This window comes from Artemia sp. Qi Xiang Cuo, chromosome 13, assembly GCF_049724085.1.
Source record: "Artemia sp. Qi Xiang Cuo chromosome 13, ASM4972408v1, whole genome shotgun sequence".
Taxonomy (NCBI): Eukaryota; Metazoa; Arthropoda; class Branchiopoda; order Anostraca; family Artemiidae; genus Artemia; species Artemia sp. Qi Xiang Cuo.
Genome location: NC_142806.1, coordinates 61,879,931 through 61,905,414, shown reverse-complemented (window position 1 = coordinate 61,905,414; position 25,484 = coordinate 61,879,931). Strand labels below are relative to the sequence as shown.

Genomic DNA, 25,484 nt, shown 5'->3' with positions numbered 1-25,484 from the left:
AAATTGACTGAAAATTTAATATTCAGTCAAAATGTTCAATCAGCAGTTGTTTTTTGTGCAAAGGTTTTTAAGTAATATTTGGTCTCCTTAAAATTTCGTCTTAATGGTCTACTTACATTCCTAGAAATTTTCAAGCGGAGCAGCAAGAAAAATAAATTGTTCCATGAGTCAATACAACCATAGGTGTATCTCCTCAGTTTGAAAATCTTTATTGAGGAAAAAGAAGCCTGTTGAGAGAAATTAAAAGTAAGTAGAAATGTAACATTATATAAATAAATATTTATATATATATATATATATATATATATATATATATATATATATATATATATATATATATATATATATATATATATATATATATATATATATATATATATATATATATATATATATATATATATATATTTAATATAAGCCTAAAATTGGGGCTATTGAGAAGAGAACGTGTTCGTTTCAAGCTGGATTTGCATATTTAATTTAAGTTTCACTCGTTCTTTAAAAATTTTTTAATGAACTCGTTTCATTAAAAAAAATTTTTAATGAAAATCACACCGTCAGATTCAGCGTATCAGAAAACCCTATTACATAGGTTTCAAGCTCATATCTGCAAAAATCTGCAACTTTGTATTTTTTTGCCACAAGAAAAATATAACTCAAACTTAAAACGAACAAAAATATTTTGCTAATGAGGAACAAATGAAACCCAAAACGAAAAGAAATTAAATAAACAATCATAGCAAACAAACTAACAATAGCTACTAATATAAATGAGTGAATAAATCTTAAAACGAGTGAAACTTAAATTAAATATGCAAATCCAGCTTGAAAGAACAAAAATCTCTACAAAGAAGAGATTTACCAATACTTGGTACCGCGTACCAAGTATTGTTACGCGGGTTGGGATTTCTTGTGCCGACAACCCGCGGCATTTGTTCATTTCGCACTGACGGAAATTTCCCGACGGAGAAAAATTTCCTCTATTATTTCCCGTATTCCTATTAAATCTAGTAGGATATTTTGTCCTTGCACTATACTGGTATGCGCTTTGCCGAGTATTTGGGTTGGGAAAACGATAATTATTTTGTCTGTTGGGGGGATGGCTTTTATACGCCAATATCTGTTGGTAGGGGTTGCGGGGTAATCCTCTATAGCTTCCTGACCCATGGGCGCTTAAGTTCGTTTTGTCGTATTGGTAGATACGAAGCGTACGGTTTTCTGCCTCGTGGGGGTTTAAGGCCTATTTTGATTATGTTTTGGGGAATTATCCCTTGAAAAAAATGTGGGGGAAACCTCTCATGATCGTCTTGGCGTTGACTCTCCTAAATTATTTATTTTTAACTTATTGTGGTTTGCCTCAATCGTGTCGATTTCTACCATTCTTTCCACTTCTTGAACTGCCAAGTCCAATGTTTGAATGTTCTTAGATATTATCATTCGGTATAGTTTTCGGCTCAGTCCTTGTAAAAAGGCAGGTAGTAAAATTTTATAGTATAAACTCCCAGATTCTTTTCCCAATTTTGCCTCTGTTGAGACCCTCACTTTATGTAGATATTCCCTGGTATTTTGTGTTTGATCAAAACATACTGTCCTATATTTATATTTGTGTGTTGAACTAGTTTCAACGAATCTCTCTTGGAATACTTTTAGCAATTTTTCTATATAGTTTATTGGGAGGTTATTGTATTCGTCTATAGTGTTCTCGATTTGTTTTAGAAAGGTCAAAGCTTGCCCTTTTAATCTCATGAAAAGTATACCCACCAGTATTTTTAAGTCCGTTTTGGTTGTTTATGCAAATTGGTTTAATTGAATACTAAATTTGTCTACATCTGAGTCTCCATGGTATGGAGGAAGAGATTTGGAAATTTCCACCGTTTTAGCAATGAGTTTTTGCTTTAATAATTGTTCGGTTGGATCTAATGACATATTGGCAAATTGTTCAAAAAACTCTATGACAATATAAATTTGGTACTTTTAAGTTTTTCTGACACTTTTAAATTGGACAATTTCAAATTTTACTTAGCTTATGAGGGGATGTCCTACATCTCATCTCCTATGAGAGATGTTCTTTGGGGTGCCCTGTTTGTTGAGCTGAAGGGCATTAGGCCTAAAAAAATATAGCACTTTCTCTATTTAGGTATAGTATCTCTCAGTAAATTGTAAATATCTCTCTTTTTTTCAACAAAATTTTTAGTCCTTGTGCTTTTCTCCGTGAAACAAGCCGTTCCAATTCTAACAGGGGGTTTGTTGGTGTGAAATGGGTGTGAAATATATCCTAACGGGAGTATAATGATGGGAGTCTTGACTGTTGCTATTTATAACTACTCTTTAGGCTGACCCTCGATTTTACTGTTAAAGAACCTTATCACGAAGCATAGCCATATCATCTAGGGTCGTTCTATTTCTATGTTTCTTTTCCTAATACCACGATATCAGGTCAAAAGGTTCAGATTCCTAGGGAGCGAATTGGAGACACAAGGAACTAATATTCTGAGAAATACTAACATGAAGAAACACAAATAAGAAATTAATTAATTTATTTTTACTTACATGATAGGAATAGGGCTGTGCACGAGAACGTAAAATATAAGGGCACTTCATACACTGGTATAGGTAAATGGTATATAGCACTATTATTGTTACTGCACTAAATCCAAATCTTCGTACATCATAAATTGAGATTTACAGAGGAAAATCCTTACTAACTCTATATTGTCTCGCTTAAGACTCCTTGCTAACTGAAAATACACTGCATAACTACTGAAAACTGACTGACTGCTTAGCTACTCATCCTAACTATTTTACTTTCTGACTTTGCCTGGGGTTACGTTGAGGCGTCACTTGGGATATGTCACCCGTATTCCTATTGGACCAAAAATACATAATTTTACTACCTCAACTTTCACATAATTTATAGCTATAAGATTGACATCTCAAAATTCTTCCTGTCAAATAAAGTCTTGTATAACAATTATTTATGTTTTACTATAGATGATTTATAGTTATAAAATGGACATCTCAAAATTACTCCTGGCAAACAAAGTCTTGTACTACAATTTTGATTTTCTACTTTGTATAGTTTAGTTTTGCAAAAGTCTTGTACTTGTCATTGCTAGAAGACGAATGTATCTTTTTTACTAGTGAAACATTGTTTCGCTATTGGCTGCTTAGTTTGCACCTGGACACATTTTTTCAACATTGTTGCCTGAAATCTTATTTAAACCAACAATTTAAAGACAGTAATCTTTTTATCAGATTCAAAAATATTTCGAACAATGCTTCTAATGTTTCTTTTTATTATCTGTTGGGTAGTGAAATTCTTCTTTAGTCGCAGCAAAAAGAGTTTTTCGAGATTGTTTCATTTTAACCATTTTAAATGGCATGCAACATAACACTTTACGTAGCGAAATTCGATCTAGGCACTTACCGTTAAAAGTGAAATCGATGCCTATTTCTTGGCTATCTTAATTAAGCAAACTGCACGACACGAATGCCATTTCTTTTATATTAGTATTCTTTCAGAAAAAGACAGTTTTCTCAGTTATTAATTCGACAGGGGGGTTTACACTTCTCAAACTTTTATTACGCTACAAATTGTCAGAAAATTTGTTTTTTTGCTACGTTTATTTCTGTTCCTTTCCTTTTTGTTTCGTGCTTCGTTTTCTTTCCTTTCATCTCCATCCCACGTTACTTACCATCTTCCTTACTTTTTTTATTTGTATTTATTTTCTCGTTTAAAAAAAAATCAGTCTTGTTTCATTACCCTGTTATTTCGCTTTGATGAGCTTATCTACGTCACGATTGTTCACCCGACTACCGTCTGACCTTTACATCACCGTATTGGAATTAAATGATCATGTTTGGGAATGATCGTTCATTGAGGGACAACGCTAATATTAAAAAAGATAATTTAGAAGTGTATGAAATTAGAAGAGAAGATTTAATGAAATTATTAATAACTCCATAGGTCAAAAGCCTAATAAAAATTTACGTAGAAATTCTGAACAAATTATCGATATTTTGTTTATGGAGGAGCTGCGATTGTAGGAGCTGCAATTGTACAAGCTCTTCGGGAGGATGTCCTTCCAATTATGCATCTTAAAGTTCAGGCACTGAATTTTTCGTTTGATGATTTTGAGATAATTTGTAGGGAATTTGCGTCCTACAGTAATTGACAAATGTAAACAGTTTTGAGCAATGAGAAACAGCTGCTTGTGGGTATACCTGAATATACGTCTACGTTTTTGAACCAAGAAACGGCAAAAAGGTTAGACTGGGATTTCATATTTCGTATAATTGACCAGCTTTCCGAAGAGATGGTATGTTTACAAACATTGAACGAGTTTTGAATCATTATTCTTTTAAATTAACACTAATGCTAAGAAAAAGTTAATACTCGGTGAAATATATACAGATCCTCAAATGGATCCACGAAGGAATTTTTTCAAATTTTGGATGACGTTCTTGTGAAAATTTCAGCTAAAAAATAAAAAATAATCACAATGGCTGACTGCAATAATGACTGAAAGGATATGTCATCTAGTCAAGCTACCGATCTATTGTTGCTGTTAATTTCACAGGGACTAGTTCCTTGCATAAACACAGCGACTCAATCAGCAGTTTTAATAGATAATGTTTTTTTTAAACAATGCATTTTGTAAAGAATAATGTACTGATCTCCAACGTATAGGATCATTTCCCAGTTGGAGTCTTGTTTTCATTTCACCGGATTGCTAAACGACAAATAATTCATGATAAACCGATATTTTGATATATACCAGCAAAGCTTGACCGACTCAAGGCAACTTTGAGTACTACTTCGTGGGATTTTGTACTATCTGAAGATGTTAATTTAGGAATATATGACAATAAATTTAACAAGTTTTATAATAATGTCTAAAGAATGTTTTTGGATCATTGTCGAAAACCTCCGACAAGTCGGTCTAAAAGATCTACACCCATAGCCTTGTGGACAAGAGGTATAATCAATAAAATAATCAATAAATATTGATATAAAATCAATAAAAAGAAGGCTAACTCTCTGAAAAGCCTGTAAGAACAAAAAGTGACAAAGAGCTAGACGCATTTAAATTATACTGAAATATACTAAAATCACTGAAAAGTAAGGTTTAAGTGTATGTTTTTACTAGGGGACTTGTAGATTCTTTAAAAAACGTTAATAAGACATGGGATGTGATTAAATTTGCTACAAGAAAATCAACGAAACCAGTAAGTCGCTCCAAATCTCTAAAAATAGACGAGAAATTGATTATGGATGAAGGCCGATTTCGACATCAGCTGACCACTTTTTTTCGCTGAGGTTGAGAAAAAACAACATAAAGTAAAAAAAACCTTCTTCTTAAGCGCAGTTTTGGAAGCAGTTCCTCGCTCCTCTGGGCTGTAAACCAACTGTTAAAGAGCCGGTCACAGAGCAGGAATTAAAGAAAATAATTTTATTCCTCAAGAATTTGTCAGTCTGTTTCAGCAGTCAACGAAACCTGCGTGCAATAAGCTTCTTCAGTTCTTACGACAGTTATTAGATTCTGTTCTCATACCTGCAATCATTTTCTTTGCTGGGAGGAAGGCTTTAGACTGTGTAACCCCCAAAATCCTTATCGATAAGCTATATCATCACGGAGTTCATGGGGAACATCTTTCAAGGTATCCTTCATACCTCACTAGCCATTTTATCACTGCTCAAGCTTCAGATGAGCAAGTTTTAGTTGTTTATGGAGTGCCTCAAGGCTCAATTCTTGGGCCTTCCCTATTCCTTATTTATGTCAATGACCTGTATCGACTTTTTAGTGACACAATGGTAAATCTCTACTGTGGGTTATTTCAGAAATATTACTCTCAAATCGTAGCAATTGTTGTATTGAATAATCAGGAAAAAATGATTGCATTTACTGATAAGAGTACGTTAGGTGCATCGGCCACAGATCAGTAGCCCCTTACATTAAAGTTACAAACGATGATCGAAAAAAATTATCATTGGTTCGACAGTAATCATTTAACTCTGAACATAAAAACGTCGTATCCGCTTTTTTTTCCGCATAGGTGAGAGTTGTCGTACAGTAGTAGAGCTTTCTATTTCAAGAGGTCTTATGTACCGCCCACCTGACCGATACATATGACTTCTTGGACTTTTTCTGGATGAAAATATAATATTCAAGCAGCATTTTCAGATCATAAGAGTCTCGGTTTCAAGAGGAATGGGAATCATACGAAAACTTAAGCAAATTTTTTCGTTTCTTATTCTCCGTCTTTTGTTATTTATTTATCATTCTTATTATTTATTTAGCTCTCTTATTTATCATTACCTATACTACCATCCATCAGCATGGTTTTTTACTTTTCCATCAATACTCTCACCCATTCGTAATCTCCAGCTGAAAGCAACCAATGTCCTCTAGTATACCACACATGGGGACTCCCATATCCTTGGTCCCTTTTAAAAAAATACGAAAAGTCGTTTCGTTGGAGAATAAAAACTAAAATTAAAAATAGTTAAATAAAGTAGCATTAAAAGGAACAATAAAGGAATGGAGAACGTTTAATATATTTTGAGAAGTTGGCGTTGGTTCTTAATGTTGCTGATGAAATGAGATTTGTTTTATGTTGAAAGGTATTGTGGAGACAGGTTGTATTCTTATGAGTATTGGGTGTGTAGACCTCTTATTTATTTTTGTATATGCCTAGTTATGCACGAATGATTACAATAAAGTGTTAAATTTGTTTTTTCTTTCCCAGTAAGCGGGCTTCTGAATCCTTTTGGTTTTTTCAAATTTAGAGATTTTGATATCTAAATAATAAGAGAACTTATACATGAACTTTAACCAATTGCACTGGAATCACAAGTAGGTACTAAAAAATGAAAAAAGAAAGTATCACTGAAAACGTTTTATTTCAACAAATATACCCTAAATTTTCTCTTTGAAAAGTTAATATGACGTATGTACATTGATGCTCATTTGAAAAATAATGCTCTAGGATTCAAAGACTTTGCGTTATCTTCTGATTAGTACCATAATTAAGATAACGTGAAAAAATAACGTCCAAGAGACAGGGTAAAATGTATAATTAGAAACCTTTCTAATAGCTAGTCCTACGATACGATTGCATCTTGATAATCCATGTTGCCTTTGACCGTCTGTTGCGCCAAATCAGTATGGTATGTGTAGGAGCTGCCATTGTTTTCCACACTCTGAAATAAAATAATATCACTGAACTTTACCGAAAAATTGGGGTTTCAAAAAAATATCTTTGTGGTAACTACTTCAGTAATATATATATATATATATATATATATATATATATATATATATATATATATATATATATATATATATATATATATATATATATATATATATATATATATATATATATATATATATATATATATATATATATATATATATATATATTTAGCAATTTGGGGCTTCGGAAGCGTTTGATTGTATTACAAATGACAAGCAACAATATTTAGGGCTTTCATATGTTTCACCTTGGTAGCTGTGCTGATGATATAAAAGAATTTTATTCAAACAACGTGAAATATAATTATGGACTTTCACATGTCTCAATGTGGCAACTATTCGTAGTATGGATAAAATCGCACCATATAGGATTTTGGGCTTTCATATGTTTCACTGTGGCAGCTATGTCAGCAAAATGAAATAATTCATATTCTTCATGAATTCATATTCTTGGATGCCATATTTTTTTATTAATATTCTTCGTAATATGAAAAAATTTATATTCTTCATATTTACAAAATAGGATTTTTGGCTTTTATATGTTCCAACGTGGCAATTATTTTTGCAATTGGAAAGAAAATTATTAAAACAACATGAACTATTATTTTAGGCTTTCATATTTTATCACTGTGGCAACAGTGTCGGTAGTATGAAAGAATATTATTGAAAAAGAATAAAATGGCATTATGGGCTTTCATATGTTTCACTGTCAACAGCGTCGGTAGTATGACATAATATTATTTGAACAAAACGAAATGGCAGTTTGGGCTTTCATATATTTTACTGTGGCAATAGTGTCGGTAGTATGAAAGAATATTATTGAACCAAAACGAAAGGACATTATGGGCTTTCATATGTTTCACTGGGTCGATAGTATGAAAAAAAATTGTAAAAACAGCACGAAATAACATGTTGGGCATTCGTAGGAGTCAACAAGCAAAATCTTCAACTGTGCGTTACAACTTTCATTATTGATGGCATCTGGCTGCTCAAAGACCAAAAGTGGTTGCTCATAATTTCAAAGGTGAAGATATGCGAAAACTGCAAAATATAAAAAAAACACTATTATTTTTTATGCTGCATCACCGGTAGACCACTTTCCTTTTGGCTTTTTTGTAATTGTTAAAGATTATAAATTATTTATGATTGTTTAAAACATTAGTTCTGTATCAGTGATTAAACTCTATAGAAATCTCCTTTAGAATTTAAGTTTCTCACAAAACTTCAAAAGATAATTTTTTCAGATCTTAAAGTCAAGCATGGAATTAGTTTCTCATATATACTGCACTTTATTGCCCGATAAAATAATGAGTGATTTAATCTGGTCATAATTCATGAACGCACGTCTTTCGGTTGACACTAATTGGGAAGAAGACACAAAAAATCGTCCCCGTGATTGCTCTCATTAGTATGATTCCGCCAAAAGCAGAGCCGATGCCGACTTCTGAGAGACTTTCGGCAAAATTATCTTTGTGCTGAATTAATTTTCAAAGGGATAGTTTCCTGTGAGAATTTACGGACCAAGCCATCAATAGGATAATCATTCATTAGATGAATGCGCTAATTAGATTGCAATCACCGGGAAACTTGCAAGAAATAAATAGCTTTTATGGAGTTATCTAATAAATTGACGACTAACAGAGAAGCGAATTCGTCTTTGCCAAAATCTATTGTGGGTATTTTTTTTAAGTACCAGAGAGCATCGCAAAATAGTATTTTTTGTCATATTTGAAACAAAGTACATGCATGGATACAGGTTCTAGGCGTTTACTCCCTCCCCCCCCGGAAAATACACCCCCGCGGAAATTACCCCCACAAAATACCCTCCCCCATCCCGCCGAAATAATCCTCGGAGGAAAATACCACCAGAAAATACTACTACTACTACTACTACTACTACTACTACTACTAACAACTCACTGATACACCAAGCCGCCTGAGGCCGACTCAGCTACGCACGCTCCTCCTCCATCCCAATCTATGCAAAGCCTCCCTTTTTAAACCCTCCCACGAGTTCCCTTTTCCTTTAAGTCTTTCTTTATGATATCGTCCACCCCAGAAAAGGCTGACCTGCTTTCCGTTTAGCCCTAGACGGCTGGTCAAGAAGGGTAATCTTCGGCAATCTGTCATCCTTCATTTGCGAAACATACCGTAGTCATTTAAATCTTCCTTTCATTATAGGCCAAGAAACTAGGATTGAACCCCATTATTTATATATCCTACTATTTCAAGTACGGTCAGTCAGCCGGGTACCCAGAACAATCCTTAAGCAATTTCTCTGGAAAACATCTAGCAAATCTTCGTCCGCTTTTCGAAGCGCCCATATTTCCCAGCCATATTTGACTAATGTCATCACTGTAGCTTCTAATATTCTAATCTTGGTTTGCAGACTTGTCTTCCTATTCTTCCAAACTTTTTTTAATTGTGAAAAACCACCCTGAGCCTTGGCTATTCTACTTTTAACATCTTCACTGCTCCCACCATCTTTACTAATAATACTACCAAGGTAAGTAAAGCCGCCTACTTGATCAATCTTTTCAATATCAGTAGAACCCTATCTATAGCTCGTGACGGGCACCACTGCTGCCATCTATAATTGAGTCTAACGCTGACGGGCTATAATTTATTCAAGGATTATCGATCGAGTCTAACGAGATCAAGGTCAACTGATTTGTTGTTGTTCGTCTAGGTGTAATGACACTGGGAGTGAAGTTTGCACATGAGCATTGACGACGGGGAAGAGATGTATTGATCTAGGACAAGAGGGGGGAAGTGAATTTCCGAGAAATTGATTGCGTAGCCGAGGGGGAAGTGGATTTCCAAGAAATTGATTTGCATAATCGATGAGGAATTATTGATTTACGAAAGAGGAATTATAAATGACATCACCTGTTTCCTAGGAATTATACGTGATTCTAAAGAGACAGAAATTCTATTTTTAAATATGGCTTCTTTGATCTTTAGGTCACAGGGATAAATTAATATTCTATCGAAACCTTAAAAGTGTAGCTAGGAACATCTTAGAGATGAAGAGATTAACGCGGGAAAGGGTTTCCTAGGAATTTCAAATGTAACAACGCAGGGATGGCAAAACAAAAGGAACACGCAGAAATTACTTTTCGGGGATTATTTGTGCGAAACCGTTTTAGACATTTTAGAAGATGATTTAAGCGATACCATTTGAGGCATTTTAGAAGATGATTTTAGAAGATGATTTAGAAGATGATTTGAGGGTGAAACTCTATGGTCATTATAATACACAAGTTCCATTTGAACAATCTTGTGAGGTCCCCTACCCCAGAAACCCCCCTTCCCGAACCCCAAAGGGCCCCAACCACAACTCCGAAGGAACCCCCCCCCCCCCCAACCCCAAAGGGGCCCCCAGGCCGCAAAGGCCCCCAAAGGCCCCCAAAGGCCCCCCCCCATTTGTTATACTTTTTTATGTGCACTTGAGACATAGAAGGGCCCCCACATTTCAAAACGCTTTATTATATCTTTTAGGACCAAGTTCCTTTCTTAATATTCCCTCCTAAACCCTTTTTACAAGTTGATGTACTCATCCTTTTCACCACAACTTCACCTTACAACTTTTTGAATACCCCAACGCCAAGCAGTACTTTTCAAACGGCTTTTTTATATTATTTCAGAACAAGATCTTTACGTAATGTCCCTCCTAAACAAATTTTGCAACTTGAAGTACTCATCCTTTTCACCACAACTTTACTTTATGGCTTTTTGAATATCCCATAACCAAGCAATACTTTCAAAAGGCTTTTTTATATATATCCAGAACAAAAATCAAATATTATTAATAAAATCACATCTATTTTAAATGTGTGCATCAAAGTAACAACAATCTTCTTTAATACCACCAAACGTGTACAGAATACACACAATTTTTCTTAGAAGTAATATTTTTCATCAGTGATAACACTTTTTCGGTATGAACTAGTAAGTTTTCTGCCAGAGTTACCGAATTTTTTCTTAGAAGTAACATTTTTTGACTGTGATAACAACTTTTCTGCCAGAAGTAGCGAGTTCTGCTTAACACTAATAAACCTTCTCATCAAAGTAACGACATTTTACCTAAATACTAACATACTTTTACTGAACACACACAAATTTCTCTTAGAAATAATATTTTTCATCAGTGATAATACTTTTTCTGTTCGAACTAGCAAGTTTTCTACCAAAGATACCAAATTTTTTTTTTAGAAGTAACATTTTTTTGACTGTGATAACAACTTTTATGTCAGAAGTAGCAAGTTTTGCTTAACACTAACAAACATTCTCATCAAAGTAACGGCATTTTAATACTAACATACTTTTACTGAACACACACACATTTCTCTTGGAAATAATATTTTTCATCAGTGACAACACTTTTTCTGTTCGAACTAGCAAGTTTTCTACCAAAGATACCAATTTTTTTCTTAGAAGTAACTTTTTTTATTGTGATAACAACTTTTCTGTCAGAAGTAGCAAGTTCTGCTTAACACTAACAAACCTTCTCATCAAAGTAACGACATTTTACCTTAATACTAACATACTTTTTCTGAACATACACAAATTTCTCTTAGAAATAATATTTTTCATCAGTGATAACACTTTTTCGGTTCGATCTAGCAAGTTTTCTGTCAAAGATACCAAATTTTTCTTAGAAGTAACATTTTTTATATTGTGATAACAACTTTTCTGTCAGAAGTAGCAAGTTCTGTTTAACACTAACAAACCTTCTCGTCAAAGTAACAACATTTTACCTTAAAACTAACATACTTTTACTGAACACACACAAATTTCTCTTAGAAATAATATTTTTCGTCAGTGATAACACTTTTTCTGCTCGAACTAGCAAGTTTTCTACAAAAGATACCAAATTTTTTTTAGAAGTAACATTTTTTGAGTGTGATAAAAACTTTTCTGTCAGAAGTAACAAGTTTTGCTTAACACTAACAAACGTTCTCATCAAAGTAACGACATTTTACCTTAAAACTAACATACTTTTACTGAACACATACAAATTTCTCTTAGAAATAATATTTTTCATCGGTGATAACACTTTTTCTGTTCGAACAACTTTTTGAATACCCCAACGCCAAGCAGTACTTTTCAAACGGCTTTTTTATATTATTTCAGAACAAGATCTTTACGTAATGTCCCTCCTAAACAAATTTTGCAACTTGAAGTACTCATCCTTTTCACCACAACTTTACTTTATGGCATACTTTTACTTTACTTTACTTTATTACTTTTTTACTTTACTTTTCAGAATTGAGCTAACTTTTTTCTCTTCTTTAAGAAAATTTTGAAGAGAACTTGAGCATTTTGCACTTCTTCGAAAAAACTCAGAATTAAAGGGGAGCTCCTTATCTGCATGAAGAATATTCACGATCAAAGTATAACTTTTCTGTCTTCTATGAAAAATTTAGAACAGAAGTTTAAATTTTTTAGTTCTTTGAGAAATTAAGAACTGAAATGGAAGCTTTTTCATTTTCATTGGTAAATTTCAGAATTGAGCTAACTTTTTTCTCTTCTCTAAGAATATTCAGAAGAGAACTTGAACATTTTGCACTTCTTCGAGAAAACTCAGAATTAAAGTGGAGCTCCTTATCTTCATGGCGAATATTCACGATTAAAGTATAACTTTTTCTATTTTTAATGAAAAATTTGGAACAGAAATTTAAATTTTTTCATCTCTTTGAGAAAAATCGGAACTGAATTTAAGAAAATTTAGAATTAAAAAGAAACTTTTTATCTTCACTGGAAAATAATCACAAACATAGTATAACTTTTCCTATCTTCTACGGAAAAATTTAGAACTGAACTTAAATTTTTCATGTCCTTGAGAAATTAAGAACTGAAGCGAAAGCTTTTTTCATTTTCATTGATAAAATTCAGAATTGAGCTAACTTTTTTTCTCTTCTTTAAGAAAATTCAGAAGAGAACTTGAACATTTTGCACTTCTTCGAAAAAACTCAGAATTAAAGTGGAGCTCCTTATCTTCATGACGAATATTCACGATCAATGTATAACTTTTTCTATCTTCTATGAAAAATTTGGAACAGAACTTTAAATTTTTTCATCTCTTTGAGAAAAATCGGAACTGAATTTAAGAAAAATTAGAAATAAAATGAAACTTTTTATCTTTATGGAAAATAATCACAATCATAGTATAACCATTCCTATCTTCTATGGAAAAATTTAGAATTGAACTTTAAATTTTTAATGTCTTTGAGAAATTAATAACTGAAATGGAAGCTTTTTTCATTTTCATTGGTAGTAAATTTCAGAACTGAGCTAACTTTTTTCTCTTCTTTAAGAAAATTCAGAAGAGAAGTTAAACATTTTACACTTCTTTGAGAAAACTCAGAATTAAAGTGGAGCTCCATATCTTCATGAAGAATATTCACGATCAAAGTATAATTTTTCCTATATTCTATTAAAAATTTGGAACAGAACTTTAAATTTTTCATCTCTTTGAGAAAATTCGTAAATGAATTTAAGAAAATTTAGAATTAAAGCGACACTTTTATCTTCATGGAAAATAATCACAATCATAGTATAAATTTTTTTTATCTTCTACGGAAAAATTTAGAACTGAACTTTAAATTTTTTAAGTCTTGGTGAACTTAAAACTGAAGTGGGAGCTTTATATTTTCTCTGGAGAAATTAGAATTGAATTGTGTTGTTTGGTAAAATTCAGAAGAGAACTTGAACTTTTCTATCTTCTATGAAAAATTTGGAACAGTATTTTAAATTTTTTCATCTCTTTGAGAAAAATCTGAACTGAAGTGGAAAATTTTTATATTATTTTGGGAAAATTGAACTGATCAATAACTTATTCCTTTTTCATTGAGAAAATTCAGAATCAAAGGCGAACTTTTCTTCTTGCGGGAAAATATTCACAACTATGGTATAGCTTTTTCTATCTACTAGGGAAAAATTTAGAATAGAACTTTAAATTTCTTTATGTCTTGGTGAATGTAAAACTGAAGTCGAAGATTTTTATTTTCTCTGGAGAAACTAGAATTGAATTATGTTCTTTGGTAAAATTCAGAAGAGAATTTGAACTTTTCTATCTTCTATGAAAAATTTGGAACATTATTTTAAATTTTTTCATCTCTGTGAAAAATCTGAAGTGAAGTGGAAATTTTTTATATTATTTGAAAAATAGAATTGAACAATAACTTATTTCTTTTCATTGAGAAAATTTTGAATTAAAACGGAAATTTTTATCTTCAAGGTAAGTATTCGCATCTAAGGTATAACTTTTTCTATCTTCTACGGTAAAATTTAGAATGGAACTTTAATTTTTGTGTCTTTGGAGAAATAAGAACTCAAGTGGAAGCTTTTTATTTTCTCTGGTGAAATTAGAATTGAAGTGTGTTCTTTGGTAAAATTCAGAAGAGAACTTGAACTTTTCTATATTCTATGAAATATTTGGAACATTATTTTAAATTTTTTCCTCTCTTTGAGAAAGATATGAATTGAAGTGGAAAATTTTTATATTATTTTGGAAAAATAGAATTGATCAATAACTTCTTTCTTTTCATTGAGAAGATTCAGAATCGAAGTTGAAATTTTCTTCACTTCGTTGAGAAAATTTAAAATTGAAGTAGAAATTTTTATCTTCATAGCAAATATTCGCAACTATGTTATAGCTTTTCTATCTACTATAGAAAAATTTAGAACAGAACTATAAATTTCTTTATGTCTTGGTGAACTTAAAACTGGAGTGGAAGATTTGCATTTTCTCTGGAGAAATTAGAATTGAGTTGTGTTCTTTGGTAAAATTCAGAAGTGAATTTGAACTTTTCTATCTTCTATAAAAATTTGGAACAGTATTTTAAATTTTTTCATCTCTTTGAGAAAAATCTGAACTGAAGTGGAAAATTTTTATATTATTTTGGGAAAATAGAATTGATCAATAACTTATTCCTTTTTCATTGAGAAAATTCAGAATCGAAGTTGAACTTTTATTCTTCCGGGGAAATATTCACAACTATGGTATAGCTTTTTCTATCTACTAGGAAAAAATTTAGAATAGAACTTTAAATTTCTTTATGTCTTGGTGAATGTAAAACTGAAGTGGAAGATTTTTATTTTCTCTGGAGAAATTAGAATTGAAGTGCGTTCTTTGGTAAAATTCAGAAGAGAACTTGAACTTTTCTATCTTCTATGAAAAATTTGGAACATTATTTTAAATTTTTTCATCTCTTTGAGAAAGATCTGAATTGAAGTGGAAAATTTGTATATTATTTTGTAAAATAGAATTGATCAATAACTTATTTCTTTTCATTGAGAAAATTCAGAATCAAAGTTGAAATTTTCTTCACTTCGTTGAGAAAATTTAAAATTGAAGTAGAACTTTTTATCTTCATAGCAAATATTCTCAACTATGGTATAGCTTTTCTATCTACTGTAGAAAAATTTAGAACATAACTTTAAATTTCTTTATGTCTTGGTGAACTTAAAACTGGAGTGGAAGATTTGCATTTTCTCTGGAGAAATTAGAATTGAGTTGTGTTCTTTGGTAAAATTCAGAAGTGAACTTGAACTTTTCTATCTTCTATAAAAATTTGGAACAGTATTTTAAATTTTTTCAGAACTTTGAACTTTTCTATGTTCTATGAAAATTTTGGAACATTATTTTGAATTTTTTTATCTCTTTGTGAAAAATCTGAACTGAAGTGGAAAATTTTTATATTATTTGGAAAAATAGAATTGAACAATAACTTATTTCTTTCCATTGAGAAGATTTAGAATTAAAGTGGAACTTTTTATTCGCATCTAAGGTATAACTTTTTCTATCTTCTACGGTAAAATTTAGAATGGAACTTTAATTTTTGTAGCTTCGGGGAAATAAGAACTGAAGTGGAAGCTTTTTATTTTCTCTGGTGAAATTAGAATTGAAGTGTGTTGTTTAGTAAAATTCAGAAGAGAACTTGAACTTTTCTATCTTCTATGAAAAATTTGGAACAGTATTATAAATTTTTTCATCTCTTTGAGAAAGATCATAATTGAAGTAGAAAATTTTTATATTATTTTGGAAAAATAGAATTGATCAATAACTTATTTCTTTTCATTGAGAAAATTCAGAATCGAAGTTGAAATTTTCTTCACATCGTTGAGAAAATTAAAAATTGAAGTAAAACTTTTTATCTTCATAGCAAATATTCGCAACCATGGTATAGCTTTTCTATCTATTATGGAAAAATTTAGAACCGAACTTTACATTTCTTTATGTCTTGGTGAACTTAAAACTGGAATGGAAGATTTGCATTTTCTCTGGAGAAATTAGAATTGAGTTGTGTTCTTTGGTAAAATCAGAAGTGAACTTGAACTTTTATATCTTCTATGAAAAATTTGGAACATTATTTTCAATTTTTTCATCTCTTTGAAAAAAATCTGAACTGAAGTGGAAAATTTGGTATCTTTGGTAGAAAAATTGCTAGTTCGAACAGAAAAAGTGTTATCACTGATGAAAAATATTATTTCTAAGAGTAATTTGTGTGTGTTGAGTAAAAGTATGTTAGTTTTAAGGTAAAATATTGCTACTTTGATGAGAAAGTTTGTTAGTGTTAAGCAAAACTTGCTACTTCTGACAGAAAAGTTGTTATCACAATCAAAAAATTGTTACTTCTAAGACAAAAATTTGGTAACTTTGGTAGAAAAGTTGCTAGTTCGGACAGAAAAAGTGTTATCACTGATGAAAAATATTATTTCTAAGAGAAATTTGTGTGTGTTCAGTAAAAGTATGTTAGTTTTAAGGTAAAATGTCGTTACTTTGATGAGAACGTTTGTTAGTGTTAAGAAAAACTTGTTACTTCCGACAGAAAAGTTGTTATCACAGTCAAAAAATGTTACTTCTAAAAAAAATTTGGCATCTTTGGTAGAAAACTTGCTAGTTCGAACAGAAAAAGTGTTATCACTGACGAAAAATATTATTTCTAAGAGAAATTTGTGTGTGTTCAGTAAAAGTAAGTTAGTTTTAAGATAAAATGTTGTTACTTTGACGAGAAAGTTTGTTAGTGTTAAACAAAACTTGCTACTTCTGACAGAAAACTTGTTATCACAATAAAAAACATGTTACTTCTAAGAAAAATTTGGTATCTTTGACAAAAAACTTGCTAGTTCGAACAAAAAAAGTGTGATTACTGATGAAAAATATTATTTCTTAGAGAGAATTGTCTGTATTCATTAAAACTAGGTTAGTTTTAAAGTAAAATGTCGTTACTTTGATGTGAAGGTTTGTTAGTGTTAAGCAGAATTTGCTACTTTTGCCAGAAAAGTTGTTATCACTGTAAAAAATGTTACTTCTAAGAAATATTTTGATATATTTGGTAGAAAACATGATAGTTCGAACAGAAAAAGTGTTATCATTGATGAAAAATATTATTTCTAAGAGAAATTTGTGTGTGTTCAGTAAAAGTATGTTAGTATTAAGGTAAAATGCCGTTACTTTGATGAGATTGTTTGTTAGTGTTAAGCAAAATTTGCTACTTCTGACAGAAAAGTTGTTATCACAGTAAAAAAAACGTTACTCAAAAAAAAAAAAATTTGTTATCTTTGGTAGAAAACTTGCTAGTTCGAACAGGAAAAGTGTTATCACTGATGAAAAATATTATTTCTAAGAGAAATTTGTGTGTGTTCAGTAAAAGTGTCTTAGTATTAAGGTAAAATGTCGTTACTTTGATAAGATGGTCTGTTAGTGTTAAGCAGAACTTGCTACTTCTGACAGAAAAGTTGTTGTCACAGTCAAAAAAATGTTACTCCTAAGAAAAAATTTCGTATCTTTGGTAGAAAACTTGCTAGTTCGAACAGAAAAAGTGTTATCACTTATGAAGAATATTATTTCTAAGAAATATTTGTGTGTGTTCAGTAAAAGTATTTTAGTATTAAGGTAAAATGTCGTTACTTTGATGAAAAGGTTTGTTAGTATTAAGCAGAACTTACTACTTCTGACAGAAAAGTTGTTATCACAGTCAAACAATGTTACTTCTTACAAAAAATTTGGTATCTTTGGTAGAAAACTTGCTAGTTCGAACAGAAAAAGTGTTATCACTGATGAAAAATATTATTTCTAAGAGAAAATCGTGCGTGTTCAGTAAACATTTGGTGGTATTAAAGAAGATTGTTGTTACTTTGATGCATACATTTAAAATAGATGTGATTTTATTAATAATATTTGATTTTTGTTCTGAAAAGATATGAAAAAGTCTTTTGAAAGTATTGCTTGGTGATGGGATACTCAAAAAGCCATAAAGTAAAGTTTTGGGTGAAAAGGATGAGTACTTCAAGTTGTAAAATTTGTTTAGGAGGGACATTACGTAAAGAACTTGTTCTGAAATAATATGAAAAAGCCTTTTGAAAAGTAATACTTGGCGTTGGGGTATTCAAAAAGTCGTAAGGTAAAGTTGTGGTGAAAAGGATGAGTACATCAACTTGTAAAATGGGTTTAGGAGGGAATATTAAGAAAGGAACTTGTTCTGAAAAGATATAATAAAGCCTTTTGAAATGTGGGGGCCCTTCTATGTCTCAGGTGCACATAAAAAAGTATTAAAAAATGGGGGGGGGGCTTTGGGGGCTTCAGGGCCCGGGGGCCTTCGGGGGCTCGGGGGCCTTTTGGGCCCGGGGGCCCTTTGGGGTTGGGTTAGGGGGGTCGGAGAAGGGAGGTTGTTGGGGTAGGGGACCTCACAAGATTGTTCAAATGAAACTTGTGTATTATAATGACCAAAGAGTTTCACCCTCAAATCATCTTCTAAATCATCTTCTAAAATCATTTTCTAAAATGCCTGAAACGGTTTCGCTTAAATCATCTTCTAAAATGTCTAAAACGGTTTCGCACAAATAATCCCCGAAAAGTAATTTCTGCGTGTTCCTTTTGTTTTGCCATCCCTGCGTTGTTACATTTGAAATTCCTAGGAAACCCTTTCCCGCGTTAATCTCTTCATCTCCAAGATGCTCCTAGCTACAATTTTAAGGTTTCGATAGAATATTAATTTATCCCTGTGACTTAAAGATCAAAGAAGCCATATTTAAAAATAGAATATCAATTTATCTCTTTAGAGTCCCGTATAATTCCTAAGAAACAGGTAATGTCATTTCTAATTCCCCTTTCGTAGATCAATAATTCCCATCGATTATGCAAATCAATTTCTCGGAATTCTAGTACCCCTTTGATTATGCAAATCAATTTCTCGGAAATTCACTTCCCCCTCTTGTCCTATATCAATGCATTCCCCACCGTCAATGCGCATGTGCAAACTTCACCCCCAGTGTCATTACACCTGGACAAACAACAACAAATCAATTGACCTTGACCCCATTAGACTCGATCGATAATCCTTGAATAAATTATAGCCCGTCAGCGTTTGACTCAATTATAGATGGCAGCAGTGGTGCCCGTCACGAGCTATAGATAGGGTTCTACTAATATCCAACATCACGTTTTCATCTTCACTTATTCCTACCCTTAGTGACTTAGTCTTCTTAACATTAACTTTCAAACCTATCATAGCACCCTGAACTCGCAAAACCTCTAAACGTTTATTTATTTTGCTCACACTTTCCTCTAGGATGCTTAAATCATCAGCATAATCTAAGTCCAGGAGACTTTTTCCTTCCCATTTGATTCCCTGGTCTCCCATTGCCTCAGCTTAGCGCGAGACAAGACGAGGACAAGCGGCAGAATAGATAGAAAATATATAATTTGGACAATATGTTTGCACATAAGGAGGAGGGGGGAATAAGTATTTGGACAGTTTGAAGTCAGAAAACAATTCTCACTTAATAATATGCAGAATACTTTACACCCCCAAATACTTTACTATCCAAATACTTTACCCCCTCCCTTTTATGTCCAAATATACAGCCAAAATTATATATTTCCCATCTATTTTGTCACTTGTCTTTTTCTTGTGTCGCGCTAAGCTGAAAGAAACTAACGAAGCAACCGGTTTATTCTCGAGTTTTACGCAGCGCAAATTTGAGTGAGTGGCGTATAATACTTAAATACCAAAATTCCTTCTCCCTACGGTAAATAAAAAAAAAATCAAACAAAATTCTCAAATTTGTAAAGCCTTATTTTCCACAGGGGGGAGGGTCATTTTCCGCGGGGGGGGATATTTTCCGGGAGTTATTTTCCAAGGAGAGGGGGTTATTTTTCGAGATGGCATTTTCCGCTGGGGGAGGGGGTATTTTCTGCGGAGGGATATTTTTCGCAGGGGAATATTCTCCGCGAGGTGTTATTTTCCGGGGGGGGGGGTATTTTCTGGGGATATTTTTCGGGAGGAGGGTATTTTCCACGGTTTTTCCCGGGGGGATGTAAACTCTAGGGGAGGGGTGGTAAACGCCGGCCACCGAAGATACAGGATTTTATCATTATTCTTCGAAATTCGTTTCCTTCCTGTATTTACCCCCCGTCTTCTCGTGGGCATAAATGCTGGGTTTTTATTTCTACCACGTCCATACTATGTTTTGGTTGCAAAACAGTAGAATGGGGGGTACCAGCCCCATTGCCCACCCCTGCTGCCACCTATAACTTTTTTGCACACCCAAATAAGGGCATAGAGTCCCTAGGGAGAATGATTGCGTAATCAGTCAATGACCTCTTTTTCCAAGGTCGATTTATTTGATGTTTCTATGTGTAATAACTCCAGGACGAAGGTTGCACATGCGCATTGAATTCTAACGGGAACAATGTTATTGATCTAGGACTCTAGGGGGAAGTGAATTTCCGAGAACTTGATTACGTAATCAAAGTGTGTCAACAACAACAACAACGACCTTGACATTCGCTGAGAGCGTGTACTTACAACAACAACAACATCGACCTTGGAACACCTGTGCTGTCGACCTCAATTCACCTATCGTGAATCAATAATTCCCCTTAGAAAAAACAAATTAATTTCCCTTTCTTGACAGATCAATCAACCAATGACATCATCTGTCAGACTTTAAAAATTTTCGCCTAGAAACGATTCTCCAGGAATAGATCCAAGTCATTAATGTCATTGCCTCGGAAACAACTCTTTTGATCGAACTCCAAAGGATATTAATAGCCAAAGGCCATGGAAACAATTCTCCAAGAAACATCTTAGCGATGAATTGTTTTAGCGCGGGAATCAGGTTTCTTATTAATTTGAAATGCATGAACGCAGAGATGTAAAAAACAAAAGGAACACGCTGAATTACGTTTAGGGATTATTTTGGTTGAAACTGTTTTAGAAAGGTTTTGGAACTATTTCGGCGAAACAGTTAGAGACATTTTAAAAGATGATTTTTGAAGAGATTTTAGAAGAGAATTTAATGGTGAAACTATGTGGTCATTATAATACACAAGTTTCATTTGAACAGTGTTGTGAGGTCCTCTAACCCAACCCCAAAGGGTTCCAATCCTCCTACCCCAACCCCGAAGGAAGCCCCCGGTCCTCAAAGGCCCCCTAAGCTCCCAAAGGGCCACCGGTGCCCCCAAAGGCCCACCCAGACCCCCAAGGCCCTCCCCGGGCCCCCCAAAGGCCCATCGAGCTCTCAAAGGACCAACGGGGTCCCAAAGGCCCTCCACCGGTCCCCAAATGTCCCCCAGGCACCCAACTGCCCCCCTCCGGACCCCCAAAGGCCCTCCCTGTCCCCCAAAGGCCCTCCCTGTGCCCCAGAGGCCCTCACAATGCCCCAACGGCCCTCCCCTGACCCCCAAAGGTCCCCCGGACCAGAGAAGCGCCGCCGGGCTGCACCATGGGCCCGGACCGTACCGCCCGATGTACCACAGGGATCCGCTGCAGGCCAGGAAAGCACCGCAGGATGCGCCGCAGGGAGGCACCGCAGGAAAGCGCCGCAGGATGCGCCGCAGGGATGCGCCGCAGGGATGCGCCGCAAAAAAAGTAAACTAAAAAGTAAAAATTTCGAAATGTTATCCCCCAAACACCCTCCTCAGACCCCCCAAGGCCCTCCCCTGGTCCTCAAAGGTCCCCCCGAACTCCCAAAGGACCACCGGCCCTCAAGGGACCCACAGACCCTCAAAGGCTCTCCCCGAGCACCCGTCTTTCGTTGATGTGTGTTGTCTGAAACCTATGATTTGGGATGTGTAGTTTGCTACTTCAGGCTTTTCTGAGCTAAGGTTTCCTAGAATTTCCTAGGTGAATGTTGAATGAAACCTATAGTTTTGGATGGTTGGTTTTCTTTTTCTGGATTTTATGAGCTAGTTTTCTTATCCTTTCTTTGGTGTGTGTTGACTGAAACTTATGATTTGGGATATGTAGTTTATTATTTTTGACTTTTCTGAGTTGGATTTCTTAGTCTTTCATAGGTGTGTGGTGTCTGAAACCTATGATTTGGGATATGTAGTTTGCTATTTTCGACTTTTCTGAGCTGGATTTATTAGACTTTCATAGGTCTACGTTGTCAGAAAAATATGATTTGTGATGTCTAGTTTGCTATTTCAGGCTTTTCTGAGCTAAGGTTTTCTAGTATTTCGTAGGTGAATGTTGTCTGAAACCAATAGTTTGGGATGAGTAGTGTGCTATTTTTGACTTTTCTGAGCTAGGTTTCTTAGTCTTTCGTTGAAGTGTGTTGACTGAAACCTATGATTTGGGATATGTAGTTTGCTATTTTTGACTTTTCTGAGCTGGATTTCTTAGTCTTTTCATAGGTGTGTGTTGTCTGAAACCTATGATTTGGGATGGGTGGATTGCTACTTTTGACTTTTCTGAGCTGGATTTCTTAGCCTTTCATAGGTGTTTGTTGTCTGAAACCTATAGTTTGGGATGACTAGTTTGCTATTTTTGACTTTTCTCAGCTAGGTTTCTTAGCCGTTCATAGATGAGTGTTGTCTGAAACCTATGATTTGGGATATGTAATTTGCTATTTCCGACTTTTCATAACCGGATTTCTTAGTCTTTCGTAGGTGTGTGGTGTCTGAAACCTATGATTTGGGATGTGTGGGTTGCTATTTTTTTGAATTTTCTGAGCTGGATTTCTTAGCCATTCGTAGGTGTGTGTTGTCTGAAACCTATGATTTGGGATGGTTAATTTGCTATTTTTTACTTTTCTGAGCTAGATTTCTTAGCCTATCATATGTGTGTCCTTTCAGAAAATTATGATTTGGGAGGTGTAGTTTGCTTTTTGGACTTTTCAGAGCTAGGATTCTTAGTCAATCATAGGTGTTTGTTGTCTGAAACTTAGAGTTTGGGATGAGTAGTTGGCTATTTCAGACTTTTCTGAGCTAAGGTTTCTTAGTATTTCTAATTTGAATGTTTTCTGAAACAAATGATTTTGGATATGTAAATTACTATTTATAGCTTTTCTGAGTTCGATTTATTAGTCTTTTCTTATGTATATAGTTTCTGAAACCTATGATTTGGGGTAAACAGTTGGCCATTTTTAACTTTTCTGAGTTAAGTTTCTTAGCCTTTCATAGGTATGTGTTGTCAGAACATTATGATTTGGGATGTATAGTTTGCTATTTCAGGCTTTTCTGAGCTAAGGTTTTCTAGTATTTCGTAGGTGAATGTTGTATTAAAGAAATAGTTTGTGATTAGTAGTTTGCTAGTTTTGAATTTTATGAGCTAGGTTTCTTAGCCTTTCGTTGGTGTGTGTTGACTGAAACTTATGATTTGGGATATGTAATTTGCTATTTTCGACTTTTCTGAGCTGGATTTCTTAGTCTTTCATAGGTATGCGGTGTAAGAAACCAATGATTTGGGGTGGGTGGATTGCTACTTTTGACTTTTCTGAGCTGGATTTCTTAGCCTTTCATAGGTGTTTGTTGTCTGAAACCTATAGTTTGGGATGACTAGTTTGATATTTTTGACTTTTCAGAGCTAGGTGTCTTAGCCGTTCATAGGTGAGTGCTGTCTGAAACCTATGATTTGGGATATGTAATTTGCTATTTCTGACTTTTCATAACCGGATTTCTTAGTCTTTCGTAGGTGTGGGATGTCTGAAACCTATGATTTGGGAGTGTGCGGGTTGCTATTTTTGACTAGTCTGAGCAGGATTTCACAGCCATTCGTAGGTGTGTGTTGACTGAAACCTATGATTTGGAATGGTTAATTTGCTATTTTTGACTTTTCTGAGCTAGATTTCTTAGCCTTTCATAGGTGTGTCCTTTAAGAAAATTATGATTTGGGAGGTATAGTTTGCTTTTTGGACTTTTCATAGCTAGGATTCTTAGTCACTCATAGGTGTTTGTTGTCTGAAACTTCGAGTTTGGGATGAGTAGTTGGCTATTTCAGACTTTTCTGAGCTAAGGTTTCTTAGTATTTCGTAGGTGAATGCTGTCTGAAACTTATGATTTGTGATATAGTATTTCGTAGGTGAATTCTGTCTGAAACTTATGATATGGGATATGTAAATTACTATTTCGGGCTTTTCTGAGTTGGATTTCTTAGTCTTTCATAGGTTTGTGATGTCTGAAACCTATGATTTGGGATGTGTAGTTTGCTATTTTCAACTTTTCTGAGTTATGTTTCTTAGCCTTTCTTAGGTATGTGTTGTCAGAAAATTTTGATTTGGGATGTGTAGTTTGCTATTTCAGGCTTTTCAGAGCTAAGGTTGCCTAGTATTTTATAGGTGAATGTTGTCTGAAGCTAGTAGCTTGGGATGAGTAGTTTGCTATTTTTGACTTTTCTGAGCTAGTTTTCTTAGTCTTTCGTTGGTGTGTGTTGACTGAAAACTATGATTTGGGATATGTAGTTTGCTATTTTTTACTTTTCTGAGCTGGATTTCTTAGTCTTTCATAGGTGTGTGTTTAATTAAACATATGATTTGGATGAGTTGTTTGATATTTTTGTCTTATCTGAGCTATATTTCATAAACTTTCATATGCGTGTGTTGTCTGAAACTTATGATTTGGGATGAGTAGTTTGCTATTTGAACTTTTCAGAGCTATGATTCTTAGTCCGTCATAGGCGTTTGTTGTCTGAAACTTCTAGTTTGGGATGAGTAGTCTCGCTATTTCAGGCTTTTCTGAGCTAAGGTTTCTTAGTCTTTCGTAGGTGAATGATGTCTGAAACCTATGATTTGGGATTTGTAAATTACTATTTCGGGCTTTTCTGAGTGGGATTTCTTAGTCTTTCATGGGTGTGTGTTGTCTGAAACCTATGATTTGGGATGGGTGGACTGCTACTTTTGACTTTTCTGAGCTGAATTTCTTAGCCTTTCATAGGTGTTTATTGTCTGAAACCTATAGTTTGGGATGACTAGTTTGCTATTTTTGACTTTTTT

The 25,484-nt window shown here is 33.8% G+C and overlaps 1 protein-coding gene across 2 annotated transcripts in view; it reads right to left on the bottom strand.

Moving 5' to 3' along the window:
* Positions 1–6,885: 6,885 nt before the first annotated feature.
* The window catches only part of LOC148945515 (RNA-binding Raly-like protein), a 260,929-nt gene continuing 242,330 nt past the window's right edge, over positions 6,886–25,484 (bottom strand). For both annotated transcript variants that reach the window (XM_089098792.1, XM_089098793.1), the window contains one exon: positions 6,886–7,204. In XM_089098792.1, the coding sequence (XP_088954918.1) occupies positions 7,106–7,204 (99 nt within the window). In that variant the 3' untranslated portion in view covers positions 6,886–7,105. The remainder of the gene's footprint in view (positions 7,205–25,484) is intronic.